General features: G+C 49.2%; 1 protein-coding gene and 1 pseudogene across 1 annotated transcript; one reads left to right on the top strand and one right to left on the bottom strand.

The window, feature by feature from the left end:
• Nucleotides 1-3,020: 3,020 nt before the first annotated feature.
• Lrrc38 (leucine rich repeat containing 38) lies at nt 3,021-24,339 on the bottom strand. The gene is made up of 2 exons (XM_048426687.3): nt 23,191-24,339; nt 3,021-4,179 (listed from the first exon to the last, which is right to left on the bottom strand). Exons 1-2 carry the CDS (start codon nt 23,831-23,833, stop codon nt 3,926-3,928), a joined length of 897 nt encoding a protein of 298 aa, XP_048282644.1. The 5' UTR covers nt 23,834-24,339; the 3' UTR covers nt 3,021-3,925.
• Nucleotides 16,498-17,694, top strand: LOC125395307 (cytochrome c oxidase subunit 6B1 pseudogene; annotated as a pseudogene).
• Nucleotides 24,340-25,659: the final 1,320 nt, after the last annotated feature.

Consider the following 25,659-nt stretch of genomic DNA (forward strand, 5'->3'; position numbering starts at 1 on the left):
CCAGGTCCTCTGGAAGAGCAGTCAGTGCTCTTAACCGCCGAGCCATCTCTCCAGTCCCCACGTCAGGAGTTCTTGCAAAAGAAAATCACAGCTGGGCTTAGCTGACTGTTGACATTTTCTCACAGAAGGAGCAGACAGGGAGGGTCATGGGACCCTCATCTGAGTATATGACCACCCTCCCAACCAGTTATATGCTGCTCCAATTCTGCTTTTACTGCACATGGCCTCAAGGTCTTGAGAGAGGTACTAGAGGCTACAGGTGGGGAAGGATGAGGCGCAGAACTGTATCTACGCAGCCACGGGGAAGCCATCATCCCTGCTGGGTGTAGACTTTCCCATGTGGCTGCTTTGTGGTCACCCATGCTCCCACCAGTAAGCACCCACCCATTATTCCGTAAAGAAGCCTAGTGAACTCCTTGATTGACCCAGGTGAACTTTGGTGGAATTGTACTTCCCTCCTCAGTTTGTCATTGGTGGATGTTATTTCCTTATCTCCTAGAGGAGGGAATCTTCCCTCAGAGAAGTATCGCAGTTTAAGGACCAGCAGGATGTGCCCTAGATACCAAAGTGGAGACTATTACAATATTATTCCTGAATGCAGCAAAGCCCCTTCCTGTTTGTTCTCCCCAGTTAAGGGCTCACCAATGTCTGTGATGTACAAACAAGAATTCAAGCAGTGTCTAATGGCAAGCAATGATCAACTTCAGTCTGCCTCTATGGTCTACTCAGCAGAAGCCTACCTGCTTCAAGGGTCAGAGCCCACCAAGGTTGCCTTGGAAACCAGATAGACGACTTATGTACCTACTTATGCACCTACCCAGCCACTGTGAGAAGTCATTTCTCTGCCTAAGACCATAGAGCTGGAAGCAGAGGGATGACTGAGAGTCTCACCAAGGTTCCTGAGGATAGAGAAGTATAGTGAGAGAGGATAGGAGGAAAGGAAGGGGGAAGGGAGGCTATAGTAACAGAGGGGGGAAACAGGATTCAGCTTGAAGCCAGCCAATCAGAAGCATTCTAGGAGGTGGTGATTAGCTTCATGTGTGCAGCTGACTGGGCTACAAAGTGCTCAGATATTTGCTTAGTCCTAAAGACTTAGTCCTAAGTGTGTCTATTGCAGCTATTTCTGGCTCAAATCAACACTTGAACAGAGTGTTTGAGTAACATGATGTATCACCCAATCCATTCAGGGCCCGAGTAATTCACAAAGGCAGCAGCAGAGGAGAAATCCACTCTGACAACTGAACTGGGCCTTCTACTGCCCTGGCCTTGAATTGCCGCATCAATTCTCCTGTCTCCAGCCTGCCAACTACAGAAGTAAATGATACTTCTTGTCACCCATTATGGGAGCCAGTTCATCTCTTGATACAGGATCTCTTGTACACCATGTTTCTCCGGAGATCCCCGATGCATACAACCTCTAGCCACTCCTATGAGTTATTCTCTGTCCTGGGACCTCATTTATTCCCTTCTTGGAGTTTGCTACTGCTTTCCAGTGATAGTTGTGTTTCCTTTCTAATGTGATGTGCACATGTGGTCCAGTACAAACCAGAACCTGGCACTTGGCACTTAGTAATGATCATGGAAGCAAAGGGATGTTTCTTCCTTCCTTTCTTTCTTTCTTTCTTTCTTTCTTTCTTTCTTTCTTTCTTTCTTTCTTTTCTCTCTCTCTCTCTCTCTTTCTTTCTTTCTTTTGGATGTGGTGAGCTAACATGAACTGTGTGCATGTAGGAGCCCCTGGAGGCCAAAAGGATCTCTTAGAACTAGAATTACAGGTGATTGTGAGGTGTCATGTAGGTTCTGGGAACCAAACCAGGGTCCTCTGCAGGAGAAACAAATGATCTGAACTGCCGAGCCATCTCTCTAGCCCCAGACTTTTTGTCTTTTTGAGACAGGATCTCATGAAGCCCAAACTGGCTGTAAACTTCTGACCCTCCTGCCTCTACCTCCCAAATGCTGGGATTATACCACCACATCTGGCTCCTAAGATGGACATTATAAATAATGAATTAGTGGTTCCTTAAAATATCCTGGCCGTTTCTCGTGAGCTTCTTCTGGTCCAGGTCTGGGCCCCCAGCCACACTCTGTTGCCAGCACAAGTCATTTTGAATTAGCCCGCGTGAACTCACAACGTGGTTGCTTCTGTCTCTGAAGCAAAGTGCTGTCTCCCTCACCCCAGAAAACACTGTCTGTCACAGCCTATCTTCTGAGGAAATGTCATGCACACCCCGAGGCCACTGATGCCACCGATGGAGGTTGTTCAGAGGCCAAGTCCCCGTGGTAGGTTTTTGTTCATCTGTTTTGCTTTTGAGACAGGATCTCACTCACATTATGTAGCCCAGCCTAGCCTCAAACTTGAGGTAATCCTCCTGCTGCCACCTCCTGAGTACTGGCTAGGCTGAGAGGCATGTGTTAGCATGCCAACCTTTTTCTTAAAGACAGGGTTTCACTATGTAGTGTGTGCACCCTGGCTGGCCTGGAACACTCTCTTTGGGGCGCATGGAGCCCTATCTACTTCCTTAGACTGTTTTGCCTGTTTCTTCCTCTTGAGTGCTGGGATTAAAGGCGTGTGGCCTCACATCTATTTTTGTTGTTTTATTTTGTTTAAGGAACACTTTGTTGGTGCTTATTGACCTCCTGGTTTCTGGGAGAGTTCCCCAAAATTTCTGCAGCGGACAAGTATAGGACCATACCAACACAGAAGATGACTCAGCTATTGGCTAAGGTGGGACTCTGGAGGGGGAAACAAACACCCTGACGGTAGTACAGAGGAAAGAATGACACAGCAAAATGGCCATCACAATTTGACACAATGATTGCCTGTCCTCTGCAAGGTGTTACCTCTTAGGATAAGGATTGGAGTTCAGGCAATGCCAACACACGTTTTCCCAACCTATTTACCAACAGACTACAAGCATCCTTTGCCAAAGTTCAAGCTTTTATTTCTTGCTAATACTTCATCTAAATCTGGTGTCTTAGTCTTTTTGAGCTGCTGTTACCAAAAAACCACAGGCACGAGGGTCTATAAGTAACTATCATTTATTTCTCACAGTTCTGGAGGCTAGAGGTTGGAGGCCAATACGTTTGAGTTCCTGTGAGAGACCACTTCCTGGTTCACAGATGGCTATCCTCTCACCGGGTCCTCACCTGGAAGAAGGAGCAGGGAGGTCTTCAGAGTTTGGGTTATAAGGGCACTAACTGCACTCAGTATGAATCCATTCTCATAATCCAGTCATATCCAAGGGCCCTCTTCAAAGCACCCTGAAGGAGTGGATCCCCAACCACTTCTTGTGAACCTCTGCCTCGGGTATCTTAGCCCAGCTCAGTGTTGCTGGCTCAAGACATCTTGCATCATCGTGCTGGGTACTGGGTGTCAACACAGCAACGGAGGGGAGACACAGACATTGTCTATTGCGTGTACGTTTGTTTGTTCTTGGTCTAACATCCCAAAGCTGCCGGGACCTTTTATAGAGGAAAAGAATTCCTGCTCCCGTGGAGAATGAGCCGAGCTTGAATCTCCACCGAGAGCTCCGCTGTCTTTTAGGAGGAAGACGATTCATGGTCCAGAGTGCAGCTCGTAATAAGAATGGTCCAAACGCCTCTGAGGTCAGAAGCTGTAAGTTTTCACTTCAGCTTGGGGAAGTTGTAAAGCTGTAAGCCATGAAGCCTGACTTGATTATCTTCACACACACGAATGCCCCAGCCTGGGAGGTGGGCTCTGCTCAGGAATGAATCTCTCCATCCTTCCTGCATCTCTACTCTGCTGATTCTATGCTCTGGGATCGACTGTCCCAGTGGGCGCATCTAGGCAAGCACCCGCCCTTTCACTGCCTGGAGTGATGCGATGCTTCTGTCTTCAGCATCTCCGTCTCCCTTGGAGAGGTACCACTAGCTGGGTGTGGGAAAGCAAAGAGCAGGAAGAGGTGGCTCAGTCATCCTCGTCGTCATCCTCATCCTCCGTGTCCTTGTTAGGGGCGCACCTCTGGAAACACTGCACCACGGTGGCCAGGAAGAAGCTGGAGATGATGGCGGCAATGGACACGGCCACACCCGAGAAGATGATGATGAACAAGTCTGTGAGGGACAGGCTGAACTTACACTCGCTAAAACTGGCTTCTGACAGCTCGCGCAGAGCCACCCTCCGGTCCTCCATGGGCAGTGAGCACTGGATGGCATCAAGGCCTGAGGAGAGACAGAATGAGAGAGAGAAGATTAGGCTGCAGCCCTCAACTGTAGTACCTCCCAGAAGGAAATCTCACAGCACTTCCTTTGGTAACTTAACTTCACAGGTTCACATCTAGACTTGAGAGCCCAGGCATTCAGCTCTGGAGACTTCCTCTTATCTGTGGATAGGTTTGTAAGGTGTTCTTTTTCTGAGGAGACATCGTTTTCACAGGAAACTGAGCAACCATCAATCCTTGTTTACTTTTGGTGTCTTCACATTCTCAGGAAACCTCTCTCGTTCTCTGTTACAGTGTTTCTGAGCAGCAGAGCTCACCCTCAACCCTTTCCCAACATTGTCTAAGAGTCAACTCTCTTCCAAGTTTGTTAATTTGCCCTCTTGGGTCCAGAAAAGAGCAATCTCACTCACTGTCCAGTGCCCCAAATCAGCCTCGGGGTTCTTACCTGTTACTCCTTCTTCTCCAGCTCAGAACAGAAAATGGAGAAAGAATATTTGAGCTTCCTCCCTCCCTCAGTCTTGGCCCATCCTTTACACATCCACAGCCACCCCACCCATTCATTCCTCCATGGGAACAGTTGTCTAGCAACCATACTGCACTCTCTCTTCTCCCTAAATCGCTGTAGTTGCTTGGGAGTCTCAAGGATTTAGATGACCCAGAACTCTTAGCTTTTTGTTTGTTTGTTTTGCTTTGCTTTGCTTTTTTCGGCAAGGTTTTACTGTATAGCCCCTGATGGCCTAGAACTCACTTTGTAGAACGGGTTGTCTTCAGTCTCACAGAGATCCACCTGCCTCTGCTTCCTAAATGCTGGGATTAACGACACATGTATAATATAATTACTGATACTTTAATTATATAAATTAATAGAATTGACTCGCTATTCCTATATATACATTTACTATATAATGATTCTGTCCACCCCACTGCTTCAAGTCACAGGATGTGTGTGTGTGTGTGTGTGTGTGTTTACATGTGGTGCCCTTGGAGGACGAGGCATTGGATCATCTACAACTGCTAGACATAGGTGCTAGGACTAGAACTCAGGTCCTCTGAGAAAGTAAGCAGTATGTGCTTGGAACTGCTGAGGCATCTCTCCAGCTCCTATTTAGCTAGTTTTTGAGACAGAGATCCATTATATACTTGAGGCTGATCTGGAACTCATTATGTAAGCCCAGGCCTCAGCTTCCCAAGTGCTGGAAGTACAGGAATGAGCCACCTTGTCCATCTTCACAATGGACTTTCTTACTCTTTTCTTTCTTTTGCCCTCTCTCCTTTCCTGCCTCTCTGTCCTTTTCTTCCCTTTCACCCCCCCCCACACACACACTCTTTCTCTGTAGTGCTGAGGATAGAAGCCAGGGCCTTGCTTATCCCAGGCAAGCCTAGTACCTATGAGCTACATCCCAAGCCCTTGACTGTTTCTTAAGCTAAAACTTCAGGCCTAGGATGTAGCTCATTAGGCAGAGTGTTTGCTTAATGTTATAGAGCATTGGTTTCTATTTCAGTATAGCATGGTGCATGCCTATAATACTAAACCAGCTAAACCAGCATTAGCCACATGGAATCTTGTCTGAAAACAAAAGCAAAATAAAACATCGGACTGAAGGGTACTTGCTACTCTTCCAGAGGAAGAGTTGGGTTCCTGGCATGAATGTCAGATGACCCCCCCCAACTCCTATAATTCCAGCTCCAGGGTAATTGATGCCCACTTCTGGCCTCTTCACACACACACACACACACACACACACACACACACACACACACCTGAAATTTAAAACTTAAGCATACTTTTTTTAAAAAAAAAATAAAATAAAACTTCTCCCTACTTATTCTGAGCATCGAAAGGCATTTGAGCCAAATTAGGAAAGTTTTCAGATGTCCATAGCGGGGCTCCCTTGCAGACATCTATTTCTCAGGGCTAAAATCAGTCAACCTGCCTCCTCTTGATAGCTACTCTCTAGCCAAAGATACCCTGAAAACAAGGAAGAAAGAGTCCTGCCTGAGGCAGGCGCAGCCCTCAAGTGATGCGCAGCCCTCAAGCTCACAGCGGGTCACAGTTCAGCTAGTCAGTAGCCCAGCCATACACACCCATCGCGCACGCACCTCTGAGCCCGTTCTTCTTCCCAGGCTGCAGCTCCCCGAGTCAGTTCTGATCTCCACACTGCTCTTTGTGCCTGGAGATTAGCCTTGGCATTTCCACAAAGCAACGTTTTTAGAAAATGTCATTTCACGTTTCTCTGTGGCTGGGATAAAAGGACTTGTTTGGGAAAACACCACCTAACCCACCAGGAGTGGAGGCTGGGCCTGCGCTCAGCTGTGATAAGACACCCTGACTTAATGGCTTTCCCAAGTTCACAGAGGGCAGACAAACAAGAGGAGCTGGACAAAGACGGTCGGCTGGATGGACAGGGGCAGGCAGAAGAGGGTGACGATCTGTCCCTAGAGCCATGTGCTACAGCACCCGTGACTGGTGCAGGGCTCTGATGTTGGCGTCTGTGACTTCAGGGTTCCCTGTCCTTTTTAACAGTATTCTGCCATAAACTGGTTTCTCAACCTGGCACTGTTTTGCTTGGGATTTGAATGCTGTTGTTTGTTTGGCAGTTTTATATACGTCTATGATACATTTAGTTGTTTTCACACACACACCCTTTCCCATCTCATCCCCCCACCACCTCCAGATCCTTTCTTCTCAGCAAGTGCCCCATGTCTTCTTTTTGGTATGTGATCCACTATGTTAATTAGGGCTGTGGTGGATTGATTGATTGACTGACTGACTGATTGATTGACTGATTGATTTAAAGTCATGAGGTATGTGTGTGTGTGCCTACTTGTGTGTGCGTGAAAAGAGAGAGAGAGAGAGAGAGAGAGAGAGAGAGAGAGAGAGAGAGAGAGAAATATCAGATCTCCTAGAGCTGGAGTTACAGGCAGTTGTGAATTGTCTGATGTGAGGGCTGGGAATTGAACTCTGGTCCCCTGGAAGAGCAATACGCTCCCTAAACCTCTGAATTGTCTTTCAAGCATCTTGGGTTTTGTTTTTGAGACAGTCTCACATAGCCCAGACTAACCTTGAACACATATGCAGCCAAGAATGCTCTTGAACTTCCAATTCACTTGATTCCACCTCTGGTACTGCTAAGATTACAGGCATGCCCCACCATACCTGGTTTATCTGGTACTGAGGATTGAACCCAGAACTTCCTGCATGCTAGACAAGCGCTCTAGCAATTGAACTGCCTCCTAACCCCCAACCCCAGGACTCTTGACTTGTGGGACAGGACTCTTGTCCTTGGCTTGAGCCGTGTGTTTTAGGCTATCTAACATCCTGTCCTATTTACAGGAGATGCCAGCAGCGCCCCAGCCAGGGGGCAATTCAAAGTGTCCCCAGGAGCCAGGTGTGTTTGCATTGTCAGCACTTGGGAAGCGAAGTCATGAGGATTAGAAGTTTAAGGCCAATCTGAGCTGTACACTAAGGACTATTTGAAATCTTGTCTGAAGCAAGTAAACAAACAGAAAAGTACCTCATCCAAGTGTCTTCTCAACCATTTGAATACAGTAATTATATATAATGTCTTTGATTTCTTTTTTAGATTTGTATTTGTTTTTATTTTGTGTTTTTCCTGTATGTATATCTGTGTACCATGACATGACATGCCTTTGGAGGTCTTAAGAGGGCATCAAATCTCCTGGAACTGGAGCGATGGATGGGTGATTGTGAGCTAACACACGGGTGCTGGGAACTAGACCCAGGCCCTCTGCCAGGACAGTCAGAGCTCTTAACCTCTAAATCATCTCTCCAGCGTCACCTCGTATGATTTCTGAAACACTAACCAGAAACATCTTGGGGAGAAAAGGGTTTATTTGGCTTTCATGTTATAGTCCATCATTGGAGGAGTCAGGACAGGAACTCAAGGCAGGAGCATAAAGGCAGGAACTGAAGCAGAGGCCACGGAGGAGCGCTGCTTACTGGCTTGCTTCCCATGACTTCCTCAGCCTATTTTCTCATACAGCCTAGGACCACCAGTCCAGGGGTGGCATTGCCCACAGTAGGCTGGGCCCCAATCATCAACCAAGAAAATGCCCTAAAGTCATACCACAGGCTAATCTGATTGAGGCATTTTCTCTTTCTTTCTTTCTTTCTTTCTTTCTTTCTTTCTTTCTTTCTTTCTTTCTTCCTTCCTTCCTTCCTTCCTTCCTTCCTTTCTTTCTTTCTTCTTTTTTCTGTCTTTCTTTTTGTTTGTTTGTTTGTTTGTTTGTTTGTTTGAGACAGGGTTTTTCTGTAACTTTGGAGCCTGTCCTGGAACTAACTCTGTAGACCAGGCTGATCTCGAACTCACAGAATTCCACCTGCCTCTGCCTGCTGGGTGACTGAAGGCATTTTCTAATGAGATTTCTTTTTCCCAGGTGACTCTAGCTTGTGTCAAGTTGACAGACACTTAACCAGGACAAATAACTGTTAGATGAGCCACTCTTCCCTCAAGAGCCCACAAGTGGGCATATCTGACTCCCTGTGACTCTTTAAGCACATGGTCTCAGGTGTGTCTGTTTGTCCTTCTGAGCTGCCTTCTCTTCTTCTCTTCTAACCCCCACACTTGGACCTATATTAAAATATCTTTTAATAAACTCTCCAAATCAACTTCATAAACTGGCCAGTCCTAAATTCTTTCCTATGTTGAGTCAAAAATCCTGGTTTTGCCTGACTGGGGACCCCTAAAAGCCTGGGAGAAGTTCTGCTAGTACCTGAGAGTGATAATGGGGGGATTGTGTCTCCTGCGTCCCAACTGACAATTCCACAGGGCATGGTCCCGCATTATTTCCTCATAGCTGCCCCAGTAACTACCCACAAACAGGGGCACCCAAACTAATTGCAGTTGATTATGGTGGCTCACACCTGTAATCTCGGGGTACTTAGGAAACTGAGGCAGGAGAATCAAAAGTTAGAAGCTAGCCTGAGCTACATGCAGAGATCACGACTCAAAACAACATAAAAAACAAAAAAGGCGGGGGGTATAGCTCAGAAGCAGAACTCTTCTTGCCTGGCACGCACAAGGCCTGTGTTCAATTCCCAGGACCACACACATAACAAATTAAAAAAAAAAAAAAAAGCATGAAGTCACCGCACTCTGGAGGCTGAGGTGAGGCAGGAAAGGTCAAGACTGAGGCTAGCCTGAGCTACAGAATATAAGAACTTGTCTACACAGAGAGAGGGAGTGGGTATGCACTCACAGCTATGGAGGTCAGAGTCAGGACTACCTCTGAAGACCCTAGGGGAGAGGTTGCCTGTCCTTGGCTCATCGCTTCCTTCTCTAACCTGTCTTCCCAGGATCTTCTGCTCTGTCGCTGTCTTTCAGATCTCTCTTGGCCTCTCTCCTACAAGGATAATTGTCATTGGAGTGAGGCACTCAGCCTACCCTGTCCCTTCAGCCAAGGAGGGTCTCATCCCCAGATTCCTAGCTAATTACAGTCACAAAGTCTCTTTCTAAATGAGGTCACTATGACAGGAGAGTCTGACTCCATCCTGGCCACAGCCTTTGGAGCTCACAATTCAGCGCCCTACCAGTACCATCTATGGAACAGTGTCCCCCCACCACCACCACCACCACTTCCCTCTGTCTCTACATTCAATCTCTCCCATGATTCTTTGAGGGCAACCACCACTGAGTGTGCTTTGGCTCAGCTTTCTTGAAACTGCTCAGGACTGAGCGGATAAGACAGCAAACATGTGGACCTGAGTTCAAACCCTAGAGTCCATGTTTAAAAAGCCAGGTGTGGTGTCATGCACCTGGAACCCCAGCTCCACCTGATGAATTCCAGCCTGTCTCAAAAAAACAAGATGATGGATGGTGTGCTGGTTGCTTTCTGTCAACTTGACACAGACTGGAGACACCGGGCAGAGGGCAACTTCAGTTGAGAAATTGCCTCCATCGAATTGGCCTGAGGCATATCTGTGGAACATTTTCTTGATTGGTGATTGATATGGGAGGGTCCTGTTCATCGTGGATGGTGCTGCCTCTGGGTATGAGGTCCTGGGCTGTGTAAAAAAGCAGGGTGACAGCTGGATGGTGGTGGCCCATGTCTTTAATCCCAGCAGGTGGATTTCTGAGTTTGAGGCCAGCCTGGTCTACAGAGAGAGTTCCAGGTCTAAAAAAAAAAAAAAAGAAAAAAAAAAGGAAGGAAGAAAGAAAGCAGGCTGAGCAAGCCATGGGAAACAAGCCAGTAAGTGGCGTCCTCTGAAATCTCCTTCAGTTCCTGCCTTGGTTTCCCCTGGTGAGGCTGTAGCCTGAAAACCAAATAAATCCTTTCCTCCCCAAATTGGATTTAGTTAGAGTCTCATCACAGCAATAGAAACCAGACTAGAACAGAAGTCAACTAAGAAATGATAACCAAGGCCATCCTTTGGTCTACACCCCCATACACACACCTGCACACACAAACACATGTACACAAACACACACACACACACACACTCACACACACATATGCATGCACGCATGGGCTGTCTCGCTGGCCCAGGAAAACACTTAAACTCAATAGCTCAAAGAAAAGTGGAGCCCACTTAGTCCAGCCACCCCTCCTGCTGCCCGTACCAGTGGGGTTGGTTCAACTCTCCAAAGCCCCAGAGCCATCTTCCCTTCACTATGGTTTGTTTGAGGTTTTGGTTATTTTTGAGACAGGGTCTCACTACATAGCCAACGGTGGCTTCCAGGCAATCCTCCTACCTCTGCCTCTATGGCATTTGTCCACCACATGCAGTTTACGGTGCCAGCGGTGGAACCCGCTTCCTGCATGCTATGCAAGCACTCTGGCAGCTAAGCTGCATCCCTGTCCTGAGCCCGCTTCTTCAGCGCTAAGGATCGGCTGGCATCCTTCCGTTAATAACCTTCCCTTTGCTCAGTCAGGGCTGGTTCCTCTTGCTTATGCTCACTGGTCCTGGGATGGGTTATGGGAAATGGAATTCAAGGATGAGTTAGCCCCTGTTCTGACAGCTACTGCCTCACAACCACATATTGTCTACAGCTGCCCAGATGTCCTGCAAACCCGCCAGCTCGGAGGCACATGCAGCCAGGAGGGTCATAGGAAAGGTGCCCATGCAGATAGATCACCTCTCCTGAGGTGATTTCCCAGTGGGCAGCTTATGTGACCTCCTGACCTCCGCCTTGTAGTGGCTCTTCCTCTGCTCATTCATTCACCAGGCAACTCAATCTTGTTCCGGCCTATCTTCTCTCTTGGGATAGCTGTCGCACTCCTGCGAGTGGCTGGGGTCCTCCCACCCACACCCCAGGCTCCCCTTGAATGATGACTTCTCCCCACAGCTGACACCTGAGTGGCGAGGGTGACAAACTGTCATCCTAGAAATAGACAGTGACACAGCAGATGGTGGATTGAGATTAATCTCTCAAGCCTGGCCCGGCCCCTTGCCAAAGACCAGGCTGGGCCGAGATCTCTCAGGGGGCCTTTCTCCAGCTCTGGCCTCCTGAGAGCTTCTCAATCCAATTGGCTACAGGCTCTCCTAAGCACTTCTGTTGTTAAAGATAGGCTTCTGCTTTCCTGATTCCGCTTATTAGGCAAAACCGGCATGCACACTGAGACACCAGCAATAAATGAGCAGAAGGCAGAGGCAAGAACTCATAAATCCGATTTGCACAATGGTTTAGGATGCTCCTAGGTCCTCTTCTAGGTGTAAGCACACACAAATCTGTCTGGAAGGAGTATCTTCAGCACCGTATTTGGTGACAGTATTGGGAATGTCTTTCCATTCACCAAAACAACCTGCCACTTCTAGGCATTTGTCTCACTGTCTCCCAGGCTGGTTTCAAGCTCCTGGCCTCAAGAGATCCTCCGACTTCAGCCTCCCGAATCTTGGGACTATAGATTAAAATACACTTTGGAAGCTAGAGAATGGTTAAATGAGCTTGTCATGCAAGTACACCAAGCTGGGTTTGAATTTCCAGGGTGAATATATTTTTTTTTTCAAAAGGTAGGTGAGGCTGTTCATGCACCTGTAATCCCAACATCATCATTTTTTTGAGGCAGGCACGGCCACATACATACCTGTAAGACCAGCGTTATACGAGACAGAGACAGGCAAATGGCTAGGGTTTGCTGGTTGCCAGGCTAGCCCTAGGCTCTGTGAGAGACCCTGTCTAAAGGAAATAGGTGGAGCATGGCATCAGATGTACTCTGGCCTCTGAATGTACTTTTTAGCAAGGGTGCTTATGCTGCGAGTGTATAACACACGCACACATATATCACATAGAGAGACACACAGAAATACACCCTTAATGGCTGCCGGCTTTTTATGGCAGAGGAGTCATGATCTTCTTCTTCTCTTCCCAGATGATTCCAGGATTGTGTTTTCCCTGTTAAAATTCTCTTTACACGTTATTTTTGTGTTTTGGGCGGAGGGTGTTTAAAACAACGCACATGTGCAGGCCAGAGGACAAGAAGGGGAGTCGGTTCTCTCCTTCTACCTTCCTTGGTGGTGTAGGTCCCACCAAGCAAACTCAGGTCACCAGGCCCGGCAGCAATTGTCCTTACCAGCTCAGCCATCTCTCCAGCTCTGGCTAGTTACCTATGCATCATCATCAACATGACAGGCTGTAGAAAAGAATGTCACTGAGAGATTTTCTATTACTCTGATCACTCTTTGAGCTGCATGCTGTATTGTGCAATCAGGGACCAAGACCTGCGACATAGCTCTTGTCTGTCTTCCGGAAGTGTCGGAGGCCTTAGGGACAAGGTAGACTTGGAGAAGGGGTGTGGCAGAGGCACCCCGTCCCTCTCACTCCTCACCTGCAGCTACAACTCTGGGGCAGAGGTAGGTTGTCCTCCCACACCTTGGAGGGAGTCACAGCTTGCTCTCTCACAAAGCTATTCTATAAACTCACTTCTCCTCCTTGCCTCTCACTGGGCTAAAGGGGGGCACACCCTGTGCTGGCAAAACTCCCATCTTTGCTTTTCCCTGCCTGCTTCATAGAACTTTTAAGGAAAGGAAGGAAGGAAGGAAGGAAGGAAGGAAGGAAGGAAGGAAGGAAGGAAGGAAGGAAGGAAGGAGAAAACAAAACACCTCAAAAACAAACAAACAACAAATAAAATGCTCAGGAAATAGCAGTTTGGGGCCTTCCACATCTCCAGCCAGGCTTTCAGCAGCTCTGTCTTCTCAAGCATCACATAGTGGAAGGTCAGATTTTGAAGATACCTCTTCCATGCCTGAACTTCCCTCCTTCCCCTGCCCTCACTTATATTATAGATGAAGGGTCCAGGGAAATCAGACAACTTGCCTAAGGTCACTGTGATGATGGTTAATCTTGAGGGTGGGCACTGCAGTTGAAGAATTGGCTCCATCAGACTGGTCACGTGTGGGCATGTGTGTAGGGGCATTTTCATGATTGCCACTGACGAAAGAGGACCTGGTCACTGTGCTCAGTACTGTCCCTAGGCTGGTGGGCCTGGAAACCAGCCAGTAAGTAGTAATCCTCCTCCATGGTCTCTGCAGCAAGTCCTGTCCTATTGGGCTTACTACTCTGAATTCCTTCAGCGATGGGCTGTGGCCTCTGAGGTGAGTTCCAACTCTCATTTTCCCTCTGCCTTTGACCTGTAAGATGAAATCAATCCCTTCTCCCCAAGTTGGCTTCATAGTATTTATCACAGCAATAGAAAGCTAAATAGGGCAGTCACCCAGACTCTGGCCTGGATCCCAAGTCTCCTGACGCCCTCTTTAGTGTCTTTCCAGGCACCTGTTCTCTGTCACCCTGAACATCTGGAGAAGGTGTATGTGCCGTGGCCTCAGATGGAGTTATCCCGTGCCACAGAGGAATGCTGCCCAAGGAGGCCTGCAAGGAGCCCTGTGAGGCTCGTTCTTGCTCTGGGGTGCCAAGGAGCATAGGCTCTAATTTCCCATAGTGCTAACTTTTGTTTTCTCCTGCCACTTTCATTAAATATCCACTATCGCACGGGGGACAATTCCCAATTATCCTCGCTGTCTCGGCCGGCAGACACTCCGTCTGATTAAATAATAAGCTGATTTCGTGGCGAGAAGGATGTAGGGCAACTGTGGGTCAAGGGCTCATCCTGGAGTACCCTGGCATCACACAGCCAGAGCTCCCATATCTCTCAAACGGAAACTGTACCCGTGAAATGCCCACTGCCCAGCCCCTGGCCACCCCTGTTCTCCTTCCTCTTCTGTGAATTTCACCACCTTGTTCCTCCACAAATGTGGAGCTAACTGTATAGGACTTGTCTTAGTTAGGGTTCCCATTGCTGTGATGAAGCACCATGACTAAAAGCAACTAGGGAAGGAAAGGGTTTATTTTATTCACGGTTCCATACAGCAATTCATCATCAAAAGCACTGTGGGCAGGGACTCAAGCAGGGCAGGAAACTGGAAGCAGGAGCCAGTGAAGAAGCCATGCTGCTTACTCTCACTCCCCATGGCTTGCTCAGCCCGCTTTCTTAGAGTGCCCAGGACCACCAGCCCAGAGATAGCCCCACCCAAAATGGGCTGGGCCCTCCCACATTGATTCACGAGTAAGAAAATGGTTTCTATCCATTTTCATGAAGGCATTTTCTCAGTTGAGGCTCTCTCCTGTCAGAGATTTCTAACTTGTCAAGTTGGCATAAAAATAGCCAGCACAGAACTTATTGTTTTGTGTCTAATTTATTCCCTTTTTTTGTTTGGTTGGTTGCTTTGTTTTTTTAACATAGTGGTTTGGTTTTTTTTTTTTTTTCACTTTTTTTCTGAGACAGGGTTTCTCTGTGGCTTCAGAGCCTGTCCTAGAATTAGCTCTTGTAGACCAGGCTAGCCTCAAACTCAAAATATCCACCTGCCTCTGCCTCTGCCTCCTGAGTGCTAGGATTAACACCGCCTGGCTTGCTTTGGTTTTCTGAGACAGGATCTCACTATGTAGTTCTGGCTGTTCTAGAACTCATTATGTAGACCAGACTGGCCTCGATCTCACAGAGATTCATTTATCTCTGCCTCCTGAGTACTGGGATTAAAGGTGTACACCATAATACCATCTAAAAAAAAATTGTTTTTAGCATAGAACTTTAATAGTAAAAGGATTTCAGCCGGGCAGTGGTGGCACACGCCTTTAATCCCAGCACTCAGGAGGCAGAGGCAGCCGGACCTCTGTGAGTTCGAGGCCAACGTGGTCTACAGAGTGAGTTCCAGGACAGCCAAGACTGTTATACAGAGAAACTGTGTAAAAGTAAAAGGATTTTGGTTGTTTAATTTTTATTTTATATGTATGAGTTTTGCCTACATGTATGCCAAGTGCATCATGAGTGTGTAATGTACTTGGGGGCCAGAAGAAGACATTGGATCCACTGGAATTACAGACGGTTGTGAGCCACCATGTGGGTGCTGGGAACTAGACTCAGGTCCTCTGCAAAAGTATCTGCAAGCCATCTCTCTGACCTCTGGGGATTTTTGTTTGTTTGTTTGTGTTGTTTGTTTGTTTTGGGGGTGGGTTGTCTTTAATTTTTATCATCATTATGTAATATGTATCTGCTCCCCCACCCCTGACTGTTAAGTGAAGCTTATTACTTTTATAATCAGGAAAAGAAAACTGCTTTTATTTTATTTTTAGAAAAAGAGAGTCACCTTGGAGCTATCTAAGAGGAAGTGCCCTGTGACTTTCAGGCAAGCTTTGGCTTTTTTTTTTTTTTTTTTCCATCTGGATGACAGTAATCTCCATTCATTTGCCCAAGGCGAGACTGCTTGACATCAGAAAATCAAAGCAGTTTCTGGGGCTCAGGATGGGCTCCCCCACTGGTCCTGAGTTGAGCCAGGTAGCAAACTGGGTTAAATGATATGGCACAGGGGCTGAATAAGCACCCTGTCTGCCAGTACCCTCTCACAGAAGGATTCTGCCCACAGGAATGTCCACTGGGGTTCCCAGCCATCGGGAGCCGGGACATTCTAGGCAGTTCTGCTGGGTTCTCTCTAGTAGGCTTTCCCGGCGGAGACCAGGGCTAGGCAGAGTCAAGGCACTTCTGCTTAGTTCTGACACATCTACCCTCCTCCCAGCCCACACCCTACACCTCCAAGTGTCAAGATCATAAGACGGTAGACTCAAGCGTCCCCTGTCTGGTACTGAGGGTTGTGACCTTTGAGGACAGAGGACCATGGCTAGAAAGAGAAGGCCCAAGAAGAGGCCTGGCTAAATCAGCTTCTGTGATGAGATCCATTGGCTGCTTTCCCAACATCTGCTCTCTCAGGCCTGATGTAGACTGTGCCACCCGCTCCGTGCACCTCCAAAGCCAGGCATACAGTCCTGATCTGCCAGCTTCTACTTCTCAATCCAGTGACCATCCTTCCACCATGGCCCCAGGACCAAGGCGAGGGAGCGCATGTGAACAGGCCTTCTATGATGGCATCTCAGGCTGCTGTGCACACGTCCACATAGGGCGTGCCCAACCTCATAAAAATAATTGCATAGTCACGCATAGTGGTGTACGAAGAGGCATAGACACGTGGATCTCTGCGAATTCAAGGCCAGCCTGGTCTACACAGCAAGTTCCTAGCTAGCCAGAGTTACATGGGGAGACTTTGTCGCAAAACCAACCAACCAAACAAACAAACAAACAAATAAATAAATAAATAAATCGAATGGAAAAGAAACATTTATGAATACACACACACACCTTTTTTTTTTTTAACTGACAGACTTTCATTTGGAAATGGCTCTCCAGGTCTGACACGGATACACTTGATTGCAAAAGAAAATTCTTAGGCCTAGAGACAGTAGGCAATTTAGGTCACATCGCTATGCTGAAGAGTTTTTATGTCAACTTGACACAAGCTAAAGTCATCAGAGAGGAGGGAACCTCAATTAAGAAAATGCCTCTGCATCCAGGAGCACACTCTTTTTGGAGGGATACCTTGCTCAGCCTAGGTAATCGGGGGGAAGGCCTTGGTCTTGTCTGGAAGTGAAATGTCAGACTTTGTTGACTCCCCATGGGAAGCCTTACCCTTTCTGAGGAATGGATGGGGAGGTGGGGTAGGGGGAAGGTGGAGGAAGCCGGAGGAGAAGAGGGACTGGGAACAGGGGCAGCTATGTAAAATGAGAAAAGATTGTATTTTTAAAAATTCTTAATAAAAGAAAGGAAAAGAAAAACAGAAGAAAAAAAAGGAAAAGAAAATGCCTCCATAAGATCTCCATAAGACTGTCGATTGGCACCTTTGCTAAGGGTCACCTTGAACCACTGCTGCTCCAGGGCAGCCTTCAGGAGTCAGCACCACGGCTGAAGACATCAGGACCAAAATCAAGGACTACAAAATCCCCTTTGACAGCCACTTTCCAAACCAGAACGAAACCAGGAACTGCTGGCTGAACTATCTGGACTTCCACCACTGCGAGAAGGCAATGACCACAAGCGAGGGTGGTGATGTCTCCATGTGTGAGTGGTACCAGCGTGTGTACAAGTCCCTCTGCCCCGTATCATGGGTCTCAGCCTGGGATGACGGCAGAGCAGAAGGTGCATTTCCTGGGAAGATCTGACCTGGCTCCACCCACCTCTCCTCTGTTCACTCTCCTCTCCCCATACAGTAAAGCGGGGGGGGGGGGGGGGGGGGTCCTGGGTATAGGACAATCCCTACCCTGGGACCCTGAATCATGATGCAACACCTAATAAAAATTCACTGAAAAATTTCAAAAAAAAAAAAATCTGACTGTCAGCAAACCTGGAGGGCATTTTTTTTTTTAATTAATGATAGATGTGGGAGGGCCCAACTCATGATAGGTGGTGCCATTCATAGGCTGGTCCTTGGTTCTATAAGAAAGCAGGCTGAGCCAGCCTGGGGAACAAGCCAGTTAGCAGCACTCTCTACAGGCTCTGCATTGGCTTCTGCCTCCAGGTTCCTGCCCTGACTTCCTTTGATGATAAACAGTCATGTGGAAATGTAAGCCAAATCATTCCTCCCTAAGTTGCTTCTGGCCATGGTGTTTCAACAGAGCAATAGTAACTTAAGACAGTCACCCAGCTGCAAACTGCAGAGCCAGGGAGCCAAGGCTTCCCCCGACGCAGTTATTAGGCTTCTGTGCGTAGGAAAGCCTCAAATGGGGCTCATACAGAACAGATCGTGGCCTTCTCCCCTGGAGCTTATTCAAGAAGTCTGGGGACCTAGGGATCCGCAGGAAGTTCCCAGGTGGCTCTCAGATTATGCTGTCTACCTGCCAGGCCTGTGTGAAGGAAGCTCTGACAAAGGGAAAAGCACAGCATTTGTGACAAAGGTGTCATTACCAGATGCTTCCTGGCCTCTCTACCCTGGCTGGCCACCTGAATGATTTCCAAAGTCTCTCTGGCTTCCAGGTCTGTGGTACTTTCTACTTAAAGAAATATGAGACCTGTGCCCCGGCCACCCACTGTCCCTCCTTACCTGGGAGCCCGGTATCTCGTGCGGAACCACCAGAACAGGTACAGAATCTAGGACTAGACAGAAGAAGCAGCCTGGTGTCACCCAGGAACTGGGGACTGAATAGGGAAAGACAGTGTCCCTTCCGGTGTCTCTCAGAAGGATGGGGCATGGGGTTGGGTACCCCAGAGTGCCAGGTTGTCTCGGTAACTAACTATTCAGCCCTATGCCGGCCAATTCATCCTGGTAACTGCTTTGTTTCTTGGTGGGAAAATTGTTGGGGGAGGTGTTCACTGGGCACAGTTGTTAAGTGAGAAGAGATTTAGGAATGACAAAGAGGTTTATAACTGTAGGCAGTACGTTCAGGATGCCAGAGAGCTGGGCATGGAGATGAATGCTGGGGATCCTAGAACTTGAGGGACTGAGGCAGGAGAATCATGAGTTCTGGGACAGCCTAGGCTGCACAGCAAGACCCTCCTGCAAAAACAAGCAAATCAAAGGCAGCACGGGAGATGGCAAGGTGGCTTCGTGGGTAAAGGCACGCGTCGCCAAGCTTGGTAACCTGAGTTCTACCCCTGTGACCCGCACAGTGGAAGGAGAGAGCAAACTCTGAAAAGTTGTCCATTGACCTCCACATTCACACTTTGACACACATATGCCACCACTCCAGACTAAATAAATAAAATTAAATGAAAACACAAATAAATATAGGATGCCCAATTAGGCCTGAATTTCATATGAAAGACAAATAACATTTCATACAAATACTAAATATGCCATATTACATTAAATAGGTAGAGCGTACTTAGTCTTCATATCTCTAAGAATAACATTAAGAAGTGATTTATCATTGATTTGAAATACAACACTAATCCTAGAATTTCTGCTTGGCTTGTCGTTTGCTAGTCTGTTTTGCTTTCTGTTACCTGGCCATGGGTGCTGCTGGCATCCCTTGCCCTCTCCCTTCAGCAGGGCAGGTTCTTCTCTAACCTTAGGCCTAGTGAAAGAGCCTGTCCTGTCCCTGTCTCCCCTCCCGGCTCCTCTCCTGGGAACTTGCTTTGAGGCTCAAAACTCCCCATCGCTGTGTGTCCATCAGGGGAGGTTCACCTGGCAGATAACACATTTTTACTACTGTCTGAGACAGTCAAGGTCACAGGAGAAAACTCGGCCCTGTCCCTGTTGGAGGAGGGGGTAGGGGTACAGAGAGCAGTACTAGAGGATGCCCTCTGCTTAGGTATGGGGGTTCCCTCTCTGGGAGGAGGCAGAATTTGTTCTTACAAGGCATGGCGCTTGTGCCCTAGGGCAGCCTGATTTTCATTGAGAAAGTTGGTGGTCAGAATGGCTGAGGAACTGGGAGTCGGGAGGAAGCATCTTCCAGCCTTGTTTTCGTGTGAGTGTGGCCTCTCTGCACACATGCCTTCGCTGCAGTGAGGCAGTCTAGACAACACCACCGTTTAAAAAGTCACTGTTCCGAGCCTCCCGGAAACCTCGCCTAGCAGAGTACTGTATCATCATTTACAGATGAGGTAAGTGTGTTACAAAGATTGGGGCTATCATTCCCAGTGGTAGAGCACTTGGCACTGCACACACACACACACACACACACACACACACACACACACACACACACACACACATACTTCAGTGCCCCAACTGGGCCTTGGAGATTTGACCTTGGCCTTCATGAAAGACATAGACTGGGAAGGAGGTGGGGGTGGAGAGCAGAGGGAGACCACATAATGGATACCAAGGAGAAATAAACCCTAGTGTTCTACAGCACAGGCAGCTTTTCTTATTTAATTACTTATTGTTTATTGTGTGTATATGTGCCGTGTACATGTATGTCCAGGTACACATGTACATGTGAAGTGTGCATATGGATGGAGGCCAGAGGTCATGTGATTCCCTCAAGTGCTCTCCATCTCCTTTTAAATATCCTTTGAAAATTTTGGTTCTATTTTTAATTATGTTTCTACAGGTCTACAATGGAGAGGCTATGTGTGCCATGTGAGTGCAGAACCCAGTGAGTCACGAAGAGGTTGTTGGATCTCCTGGAGGTGGAATCATCCTGGGTGCTGGGACCTGAACTCTGATCCTCTCTAAGATACAAGAGCAGTAAATTCTCTTAGCCATTGAGCCATCTCTCTAGTCTCCTCTACCTTCTTTTTTTTTTTTTTTTTTTTTTTTTTTTAGAGTGTCTCCCACTGAACCTGAAGGTTCCTGACATAGCTAGATTGGCATCCATTTGTCTCTACCCATCCAACCTTAGACACACACCATCATGCCTGATTTTTTACACGTTTGCTTGGGGATCGGAGCTCAGGTCCTCATGCTTGTGTGGTAGCACTTGATAAACCGAGCCATCTCTAGTCCCCATATCAACATACTTATATTTAATTAAGACCAGAAGGAGTCTGCAAGAGGCCAGAGCAAAGAAATGATCAACAGTTAATAGGACAGAAATGGTAAGCTCCTCTTATTCGATAGCTATATATCATGTACATGAATTAAATTATGACACGATGTGCCCCATTAATACACACAATTACCACGTGCCAACTAAAGTTTAAAGAACTGTCAAGTATGATAAAGAAGGGAGTGGAAATTAACCCCTCTTAAGCATCCACGCAAACTGGGTATCATTGTGCCCTCTCAGCAGGCAGGAGGACAACGTCCATATCTTGATTTCAGAAGCAGGGAAACTGAGGCAGGGGGAGGTCAGGGACTCATCCAAAATTGTAAACCTGAGTCCAGATCAGAGCTTGAGTCTTGCACTTACCAGGCCCTTCACCCTCCTTGCTTCTGGTTCACTCTGGGGACACTGTTCTGGCCACACTCTGTAGGCAGCTGCACTCTGAGACTGGAGCTGCCCTTGGCTCTGAGCCCCAGGAGGTGCCTTCCAGCTGTCACCCTCCTCTCCTGGCTGGATGAGACTAGTCTTCCTCTCCTCCCTGCCCTATCCCCAGGACCCTTACACGGGCTTCTGTTCAGTGCCTGTCCATTCTCCCCAGCCTCCTGTGTCCACCAGCTGCCCATTTTCTCCCATGGATGATAGATGTTGGGGAAAAAAAAAAAGCAGCTCCCCTTGCTCTGGGGCTACACCCTCATTACTGTGTTTTGGTTTTGACAACACATGAAGAAGGGAAAACCTTAAATGACTTACCTACTCAGAGTCCCCAGGACCTTAAAGCAAAACCCACAACTTCAGACTCTGACCCAGGGCACTGTGGAGGTCTCAGAGGTCAACCTAAGTAGCCAAAGGACAACGGAGCCAAGGCACAGAAGCATTTATAGCCCACTCCTCAAGGCCCCAGCTACCCAAGGCAACCCTGGAAACAGAACCCAAGCTCCTGCCCCCAACTGGAAGACAATGAGAGCCCCATAGCAAACACACAGTCAGGTAACGGACAAGCAGTCCACCAAGAGGGGAGCAGCCACAGAAAATTGACCCTCTCTCTAGAGAAGGCTTTGACAGGACATTCCTGTCATTCAGAATATCCTGGCAGATCTAGGGAGCCAGGCAGGAGAAGGGCATCACTCAAACCTGGGGGACTCTGCACCTTGCAGGCTAGATCTTTTATGAACTGTTCACATAGGAGAGGTATTAGGGAGAGAAAGTGTTCTCTTGCCACAGGAGTAACCGCTGGGCCTCAGGGTGTGTGCTTATGACCCTGTGGGGTGAACAAGCAGTCACGGGAATTCCGCACACCAAGGAACAGTGTTTCTGAGTTCTCAACTTTAGTCCGAAGACTAAAGGGAAGCTCACAGCTAGGCCACCTTTTGTAATGTGTGCTATACAGGACTGCAGACAATTACACCAAAATTTAGAGGCTCTCCGGAGGTGAGTTCTGTTCTGAGAGGTCAATTTGGGCCAGAGCTCACAGGCTCAGGAGCAGAAGGACGAACTCCACCCAAGGTAAGGCTATCACCTGCCTTCAGTCCTGGCGTGCACTCCGACAAATGCTGGGGTCCCTGACGTCTCAGCTCTGCCTTTACCTCCTTCATGCTGTGTTCCTAGAGCCCTGGGGTTCCCATCAGCCATTTGGATGTACGTGGGAAAGCAGGAGGGGCAGCAGGAAAGCAGGGGAGGTACCCACCCAAAAGATTTCTGTCCCACAATTCCACACCTAGGCCGCCTTTGTCCTAGCTGGGAATTTTCTTCACCAGAGATGGACTGAAGAGTCAAGGGGATCCCGGGACAGAAGGACCAGGTTAGAATCTGTGCAGCTAGACCGCGATCAAGACTGATCAGCTCCTCTCCATCTCTGGGTTTTGGGAATGGCAAGGCGTCCCACACAACATGGCGTTTTCCCATTAGGAGGGACCCGTACGTGGCTCACACCCACCTGTCCCAGGACCCAAAGAGCATGTGGACCACAAGGATGGAGAAAAGGCAGATCCTGAATCTGGGAAGGAGGTGAAGAAGAAAGGTAGAAACTTGGGAGAGTTCCAGATGGATTCTTTGACATTTTCTATGTCACCATATCGGGGAGACGTTCAGGCCTCTGCTCTTGTGGAGTTACACCTATAGCGATTCTCATTCTGAGCACTTGTTACTGAGTCCCCAAAGCGAGGTCACGAACATCCAGACCATGCTGGACTCTCCCATCTCCTTCCCTCCACCACCCAGCCCTGGCTTCCAGCCACCCTCTGGCTCACCTTTGGGCAGTTTGGATGCGTTCTCTTGAATCCAGGAGAAGAGGTGGGCGAAGTCACAGTCGCACAGCCAGGGGTTCCCATCCAGGCGCACAGTGCGCAGCGCCGGCAGTGCATCCAGAGCCGCCACGTTGAGGCTGCGCAGGTTATTGTCGTTGAGTTCCAGCACCTGCAGCGACTCCAGGCTCTCGAAGGCGGCCTCGTGCACACCAGCCAGGTGGTTGTTGGCCAGGCTCAGCTTGACCAGCCGCCCCGCCGAGCGGAAGGCGCCGGCACCCAGCTGGGTGAGGTTATTGTAGCTCAGGTCCAGGAAGGCCAGCTTCGCCGAGCCGCTGAACGTGCCCTCCTCCAGCGAGCGCAGCGAGTTGTTCCTGAAATCCAGATAGACCAGGTCTCCGTGGAAGATAAAGAAGTCCTCGGGGATCTGCTGGATTCGGTTGCCGGCCACTAGCAGCTTGCGCACGTCCAGGGGGAAGGGATCGGGCACGCTGGGCAGCCCGCGATCACGGCAGTCCACGGTGTGGGGGTCGGTGCAGGCACAGCCCGCGGGGCACGCGCGTCCCGGCCCGAACAGCATCAAGAGGCTACCGAGCCCCAGCGCCGCAGCGGCGCCGGTGGGGCGGCGGGGGACAGAGCAGAGACTCATGGCCCCGGGGGCTCCGGTGGACACGGCTCGTGGGGCGAAGCAGGCGTAGCGGGGCCCTGGCTGCGGGGCGCCGGGAGCCCTAGGGCAGCGGCGCGGGGCGGGGAGAATGCTCCCGGGCGCGCGGGGGCGATGAGAGTGTGGCGGGGACAGAGCGACCTGGGGTGTCCGGGCAGCAGGGAGGGAGGAGGCAGAGGAGAGGCGCTGGGCGCCGAATTCACCCGCACAGGAAATTGACCCTCTGGAACATTCCAAGGCATAGGTGGTGATCACGGAGGGAGCCCAGCGAGACCCCACTCGGGCGGGGAAGTGGAACCTGTCGCACGGACCTGGCCAGCGGTGTTCAAGACTAAGTTCGGTGACCGTTCCCTGGAGTGATTTTCATAGGGCGTGTCTGGGGCATGCGCCCGCAGCTCCACCCTAATCTCTGCCAAAGGGGCCCCTGTCACTCTAGCTCCAAGTCATGGACAATGCCCGCAGGCTGTCAAGTCCCCGTCTGGGGTTGCGAATCTGAGGTACGGGCTAGGCTCCAGGACGACTGGGCTTCCCTCCTTCCTCCCACCTGCCTTTGGTCCACCTCCTCTGGAGGAGGGTGTGAGCCTGGCGGGTAGCTAGCTGCCAGTTCTGCTGTGACTGGAAAGATGACCCGGGTCAGTCAGCGTTTTCCATGCTGGTCCTGAGCTTGGGGATGGAACTGATTATCCTCCCAGCGTGAATCTACTGGGGCTCTGAGCAAGGCTCAGGCAAGAGGCATTGGGGCAGTTTGGAAGGGAGTTGGGTGACCTGAGGCCAGAGCCTCCTAGACCCCCTGAACTCCTGTGACACTATCTGTGAAATGGGGAAGGTAGCTGAGGACTGAGGAAGGTCAGAAGCAGAGTTCGGGAGTTACCAACTCTTTCCGTTCCCCATCATTTTGATACCCGAGGAAAGTGATCTGGTCAGAGAGATGCCAAGGCTTAGAGCTCCACAGAGGTGAGGCTGGTCTTAGACCGTGGTAGAATTCCTACCTTGTCATTCCTCAAGTCACCCTCCCCACCCGGGCTTTGACTCTTTTCTTTTGGAAAGCCCCCACGGAGCTACAAGGAAATTGCCGCGCAGGTGGCTATTTTAATCCCAATACCCTGTGACTGAAAAGCTCAGCCCCTGGCCCAGAATAACTCAGGGAACAGCTGTCCACTACATGCCCCCCATGGCCTCTGCCCCAGCCCTAGCTCTGCAGGGGATTGGTGGAGCCAGTTATTCCGAAGCTCCAGAGCTAAGTCTGGATATATTTTTCCCAGTTTGGAAGGGAGTTGGATGACCTCTTTTTCCAGTTTGGAATCCAGTTGGTACCTCTGAGCCAGGGATCAGGCAATCAAGCCTTTGGGATGGAGCCAAAGGCCCAAGAGGATAATGCTTGCTTGAGTTCCCAGAGGGGCTGAGTATTGGGTCCCCTCAGTAACTCCTCCCCCTGCACACACCCATACCACCAAGCCAGATCCCACTCTCTCCGGAGGTCCCAGAATGCCCTTGCAATCCCCAGGTTCAGGGTCTCTGCCTCTTAAAGAGGCAGTATGGGATGGGAAAGACCTGGGTAGGTGAAGGTGCCTTAGCCACACTGGTGGTGTGCTGTTGAAGATGGAAGCAGGCGGCCAGAGTAAGCGTGTGCCACTACCCGAAAGTCTGCAAGAGCCCCCTGAAAAGAGAGATGCTGCCCGCTTCCGCATCAGGCTCTGTTTGGACTGTTCTCACCAGGGCTGCGCAATACCGCAGACCCTGTTGGAGCTCTGAGCATTTTTGTCTCGGGACACTTGGTTGACTGGGATGCCATTTTGCCCACCCTTGTACGT

The sequence above is a fragment of the Myodes glareolus genome, chromosome 6 (assembly GCF_982192425.1).
Source record: "Myodes glareolus chromosome 6, mMyoGla1.1, whole genome shotgun sequence".
NCBI lineage: Eukaryota > Metazoa > Chordata > Mammalia > Rodentia > Cricetidae > Myodes > Myodes glareolus.